This window comes from Pristiophorus japonicus, unplaced genomic scaffold (genome assembly GCF_044704955.1).
Source record: "Pristiophorus japonicus isolate sPriJap1 unplaced genomic scaffold, sPriJap1.hap1 HAP1_SCAFFOLD_820, whole genome shotgun sequence".
NCBI classification, from domain to species: domain Eukaryota; kingdom Metazoa; phylum Chordata; class Chondrichthyes; family Pristiophoridae; genus Pristiophorus; species Pristiophorus japonicus.
Genome location: NW_027254741.1, coordinates 2,781 through 8,743, shown reverse-complemented (window position 1 = coordinate 8,743; position 5,963 = coordinate 2,781). Strand labels below are relative to the sequence as shown.

Genomic DNA, 5,963 nt, shown 5'->3' with positions numbered 1-5,963 from the left:
TCCCCCACTCCCAGTGTCCCCCCACTCCCAGTGCTCCCCCACCACTCCCAGTGCTCCCCCCCACTCCCAGTCTCCCACACTCCCAGTGCCCTCCCCCACTCCCAGTACCCCCCACTCCCAGTGTCCCCCCCACTCCTAGTGTCCCCCCCACTCCTAGTGTCCCCCCCACTCCCAGTGCCCACCACCACCCCCTCCCCACACTTTCAGAGTGTTTCTGATTGGCTTGTACCCACATTTACACAATTCCACAATCTTGTTTCAGTCACTTTTGGCGAGTGTAGTTTCCATGGGGAAAGTTCGTTACCTGGAGAAGCTTTAGTATTAATGACCACACAAGTTGGGAAATTACAAGTGATGAGAGACTCGGTTTGTGGATCCCGTCCTGAAACACCTTCTACATTCTGCCTGTGACCCAGCAGAATATAGCGCCACTTCAACAGTCAGCTATTTTAAATGGTTTAAAAGTGCTGTGCTTTCAATCCCTTCTTCTCTCGGTCTCTTCAATTCTTCCGTCTCCTCTCCAGATATCGCACTGCGGTTTTAACCCATTCCTCACTGGCTTTAGTGCAAATGGTCATATTGCGCTTGTTGGTAAAACTGAAACAGAGAAATGAGGTGTGATTATCAGAGTCACACACACCAGCTCCAAACCTTTGATTGAAACACATTCGCAACAACACCTTTAAAGACTTACATGATAGCGGGAGTGGAGCAGCCAATTGTATTCCTGTAGTTTGCCAGCCTGTTATGGGGGATAGGAGTGGCCTTAAATCTCTCGCAGCATTGGAATATTATGGTCCCAGCTGGTGTGAGGGAGAGGAATGGACACAGTTAAACCCTGCTGGGTATCACAATACATACTCACTGACAGTAACATTACCCTCCATGGTTCACACAGATTTACACACAATACACAGCACACAAACAGTCCATTGGGCCCAACTGGTCAGTGCCAGTGTGCATTGTCCACACAGAACTCCTCCCACCCCACCAACATATCCTGCTGCTCCTTTCTCCCTCATCTGTTTGTCCAGCTGCCCCTTAAACCTTTCTATTCTAGTCGCCTCAACCACTCCCTGTGGTGGCAATGTCCCCATTCTCCCCACCCTCTGGTGAAGTAGTATCTCCTGAATCCACTATTGGATGTATGAGTGACTATCTTCCATTGATGGCCCCCAGTTTGGTTCTCCCACCATGTGGACACATCTTCCTTACATCGAGCCGAGCCACACATTCCGTAATCTTCGATCAGGTCTCCGCTCAGCCTTCTCGTCTCTAGTGCCTGCTCAGATGTTCCTGCAAAGTATCTGCTCCCAGTTCTGGTATCATCCTTGTGAATCCTTTCCCCCTGACTGCAGTGCCTCGATAACCCTATAATGGTATGGAGAGCAGAACTGTGCACAATATTCCAAGTGTGTGTGAAGCAGCTGTGATACACACTCAACATCTCTTCTCGGCATTTCAATTCTACCCTCCAGAAATGGACCCCAGTGCTTTATTTGCTTTTTGTTAATGGCCTTCTGAACCGATGTTGCTCCGTTCAGTGATTTCTGTATCTGCACCCCGAGATCCATTTGCTCCTCTCCCACATTTAGACTCTGATTTCCCAAGGAACATGTTGCTTCCTTATTGTTGCCAGCACAATGTAAGACTGTTCACTTATCGATATTGAAATGCATACTGAGTGCGAGCTTTGTAGTGATGCTGAACCTTTATAAATCACTTGTTAGGCCTCTGCCAGAGAATTGCATCCAATTCCAGGCACCGCACTTTAAGAAGCCTCAGAGATGCTGCAGAGGAGATTTACTGGACAGAGAGCAGGGATGAGGGACGTCAGTTATGTGCAGAGATTGGAGAAACTGGGATTGTTGCCCTGAAGGCAGGGAAGGTGAAGGAAAGGTTTAATACAGATATTGAAAATCATGAATGGTTTGGGCAGAGTCAATAAGGAGAAAGTGTTTCCGGGGGCAGGAGGTCGTGGAACCAGGGACACAGATTGAGGATAATTGGCTAAATAACCAGAGGGGAGATGGGGAGAATGTTTTTACACAGCGAGTTGTGATCGGGAACACGCTGCCTGGAAGGACGTTGGGAGCAGATTCAATAGTAATTTTCAAAAGGCATTTGGATAAATACTTGAAGCAAACAATTGGCACGGCTATGGGGGATGGACAGGGCTGTGGGATTTATTAAATCATTCGTTCACAGAGCCAGCACAGGCATGATGGGCCAAATGGTCTCCTGCTGTGCTGTGATTCTATGATTGTAATTGTTGTTTGACAGAACGGAGCTTCCTTTGAACAGGGTGAGGAGGAATAAGTACAGCGAGTGACAATAAATCACACTGGAAAGCAGCAGTGGGTTTGTTGTCTCACACTTTTGTTCATTGTCAGGTGTGAGGAGAATATTGGGAATAAGGAGCCAGCACTTACCTGGTGCAGGGGCAACATCCTGGATAGAGCAGGTAAGCAGCACTCCCAAAACAGCAGACACACACAGTGCTGTCTTCATCTTGTCCTTTCCCAACTTGGAAGCGCTGAGTGTTGAAGAGTGAGTGAGGGTGAGGAGTGAGTTGTCAGCTCATGGTCACAATGGGTTTATATGGTGTGAAAGTGCAGAGAGTCAGCAATACGGAAAGTCCCATAACTTCCTCCATTCCCCAGCAATGGAAGCTCTCCCGTGTAATCCTCCCTCCATTCCCATCTTCCCTGAAATGGGAAGTACAAGTCGTTCTGTGAATGGGAGTTCTTGGGGTAAAGAATGATCTGGAACTTCCCCGGCCCATGTTTCTCAGTATAGTGTCAGCTCATTTCCCTCAGGCAATCTCACAACTTCCGTGTCTGAGGGAAGGGGGCAGGCCAGTGATGGGAATCCAGCTCCCTGATTGGCCCATTCCACACCCAGCACTCTCTGGGACACAGCTCTGAGCAGGCAGTGAGCTTAACTTCACAATATAATGTAGCACCGAGAAAGCTTGCATTTCCACAGCGCCTTTCATCCCCTCAGTACGTCCCAAAGTGCTTTACAGACAATGAGAGCTTTCTCAGTGTAGTCATTGTTGTAATAACAAACACTCTGACTATAAGAACATAAGAAATAGGAGCAGGAGTAGACCATACAGCCCCTCGAGCCTGCTCTACCATTCAATAAGATCATGGCTGATCCGATCATGGACTCAGCTCCACTTCCCTGCCCGCTCCCCAGAACCCTTTACTCCCTTATCGCTCAAAAAATCTGTCTATCTCTGCCTTAAATATATTCAATGACCCAGCCTCCACAGCTTCCTGGGACAGAGAATTCCACAGATTTTCAACCCTCTGAGAGAAGAAATTCCTCCTCATCTCAGTTTTAAATGGGCGGCCCCTTATTCTGAGACTATGTCCCCTAGTTTTAGTTTCCCCTATGAGTGGAAATATCCTCTCTGCATCCACCTTGTCGAGCCCCCTCATTATCTTATTTGTTTCAATAAGATCACCTCTCATTCTTCTGAACTCCAATGTGTATAGGCCCAACCTCCTCAACCTATCTTCATAAGTCAACCCCCTCATCTCTGGAATCAACCTCATGAACCTTCTCTGAACAGCCTCCAGTGCAAGTATATCCTTCCTTAAATAAGGAGACTAAAACTGTACGCAGTACTCCAGGTGTGGCCTCACCAATACCCTGTTCAGTGTAGCAGGACTTCTCTGCTTTTATACTCTATCCCCCTTACAATAAAGGCCAACATTCCATTTACCTTCCTGATTACTTGCTGTACCTGCTTACTAACTTTTTGTGTTTCATGCACAAGGACCCCCAGGTCTCTCTGTTCTGCAGAATTTTGCAATTTTTCTCCATTTAAATTACAATTTGCTTTTCTATTATTTCTTCCGAAGTGGATAACCTCACATTTTCCCACATTATACTCCATCTGCCAAATTTTTGCCCACTCACTCAGCCTGTCTATATCCCTTTGCAGATTTTTTGTGTCCTCCTCACAATTTGCTTTCCCACCCATCTTTGTATCATCAGCAAACTTGGCTACATTACACTCGGTCCCTTCATACACATCATTAATATAGAATGTATGTAGTTGAGGACCCAGCACCGATCCCTGCGGCACCTCACGAGTTACTGTATGCCAACCGAAAAATGATGCATTTATCCTGACTCTGTTTTCTGTTCGTTAGCCAATCCTCTATCCATGCTAATATATTACCCCCAGCTCCGTGAACTTTTATCTTGCACTTATCAACTCCAAACTGTCCAACCTTTGGCCCACTTTTAACAATGACATTTCCGCATCCATCGATCTGCTCAACCACACCCTGACCACCACCCTTTGATGCCCTAGTCCCTATTAAAAAGATTACTCTCTCCCACCCTGGCTGTTTCCCCAGTACAGCCCTCATCTTCGTTTCCTCAAGTCAAAGGGGCGCAGACTTGAACAGATGTGGCGGACAATTGGTTTACATTCACCGCCAGATCTGGATCGAACAAAGAAAGCATTATCGGTTCCTACTCTTGTCTACAAAAACTGCTCACTATTCTGGGACCATTCTGGATTGTGTAAATAACCCCCTACTATTCTCTACTGCTAACTGCCTCCTTAAACTCCTCTCCCCTGTCTCCACCACACTCACCTCCAACAACAAGTGCGAGGAGCTCATGGACTTCTTTATCTCATAGATTGAGACCATCCGATCAGCTGCCTCAGCGAGTTCCCGTCCTTCCCCTAGCCCACCGGGACAAACTTCATCTGAAGTCCCCACCTGCCCTAGCCCGAAACTCACATCTGTCTCTAGTTTCTCTCTGATCTCCCCTCTTGATCTCTCCCAACTCATCTTGTCCATGAGATGCACTTCCTGCTCCCTTGACCTTATTCCCGCTAGACTGCTGATCATCCAACTTCCTTTCCTGGCTCCCATGTTAGCCGACATTGTTAACGGTTCTCTCTCCTCAGGAACTGTTCCCCTCTCCGTCAAATCTGATGTCACCAACCCTCTCAAAAAAAAACCCTTGACCCCACTTTGCTTGCTAGCTATCGCCCCATCTCCAACCTCCCTATCTTGTCCAACTTACTTAAACGTATTTTCATGTCCCAAATCCGTGACCATCTTTCCCACAATTCCATATCTGAATCCCTCCAATCCAGTTTCTGTCCCTGCCATAGAACCGAAACGGCTCTCATCAAAGTCACAAATGACATCCTATGTGAGTGTGACAAAGGTAAACTATCCCTCCTCGTCCTCCTCGACCTGTCTGCAGACCTTGACATGGTTCACCACTCCATCCTCCTCCAACACCTCTCCACCACCGTCCAGCTGGGTGGGACTGCACTCGCCTGGTTCCATTCTTATCCATCTAATCGTAGTCAGAGAATCACCTGCAACGGCTTCTCTTCCCACCCCCGCATCGTTCCCTCTGGTGTACCCCCAGGGTCTGTCCTTGGCCCCTCCTATTTCTCATCTACATGCTGCCCCTCGGCGACATCATCCGAAAACAGAGTCAGTTTCCACATAGAATCATAGAAATTTACAGCATGGAAGGAGGCCATTTCGGCCCATCGTATCAGGGCCGACCGACCAAGAGCTATCCAGCATAATCCCACTCTCCAGCTCTCGGACCATAGCCCTGTCACAAACTGCGTTCCGTAACCACTGACTGCATCCCTCTCTCGAGCATCAATCTGAGGGTGAACCAGACTGTTCACAACCGAGGTGTCATATCTGACCCTGAAATGAGTTTCTGGCCACATATTCGCAGCATAACTAAAACTGCCTTTTTCCACCTCCGTAACATTGCCCGCCTCTGCCCATGCCTCAGCTCTTCTGCTGCTGAAACCCTCATTCATGCCTTTGTTATCTCTAGACTTGACATCTCCAACTCACTCCTGGCCGGCCTCCCACATTCTACACTACGTAAACTTCGGGTCATGCAAAACTCAGCTGCCTGTGTCCTAACTCACACCAAGTCACCATCCC

The 5,963-nt window shown here is 47.9% G+C and overlaps 1 protein-coding gene across 1 annotated transcript; it reads right to left on the bottom strand.

The window, feature by feature from the left end:
* Window positions 1-260: 260 nt before the first annotated feature.
* LOC139257316 (C-C motif chemokine 13-like) lies at window positions 261-2,652 on the bottom strand. The gene is made up of 3 exons (XM_070874435.1): window positions 2,433-2,652; window positions 695-803; window positions 261-597 (listed from the first exon to the last, which is right to left on the bottom strand). The coding sequence occupies exons 1-3, from the start codon at window positions 2,509-2,511 to the stop codon at window positions 501-503; spliced, it is 285 nt and encodes a 94-aa protein (XP_070730536.1). The 5' UTR covers window positions 2,512-2,652; the 3' UTR covers window positions 261-500.
* Window positions 2,653-5,963: the final 3,311 nt, after the last annotated feature.

Coding starts and splice junctions, on each gene's coding strand:
- LOC139257316 (XM_070874435.1), bottom strand. CDS start 2,511: ATGAAGACAGCACTGTGTGTGTCTGCTGTTTTGGGAGTGCTGCTTACC. Junction 804..2,432: donor GGATGTTGCCCCTGCACCAG/GTAAGTGCTGGC, acceptor CCCTCACACCAG/CTGGGACCATAATATTCCAA. Junction 598..694: donor TGCTCCACTCCCGCTATCAT/GTAAGTCTTTAA, acceptor TCTCTGTTTCAG/TTTTACCAACAAGCGCAATA.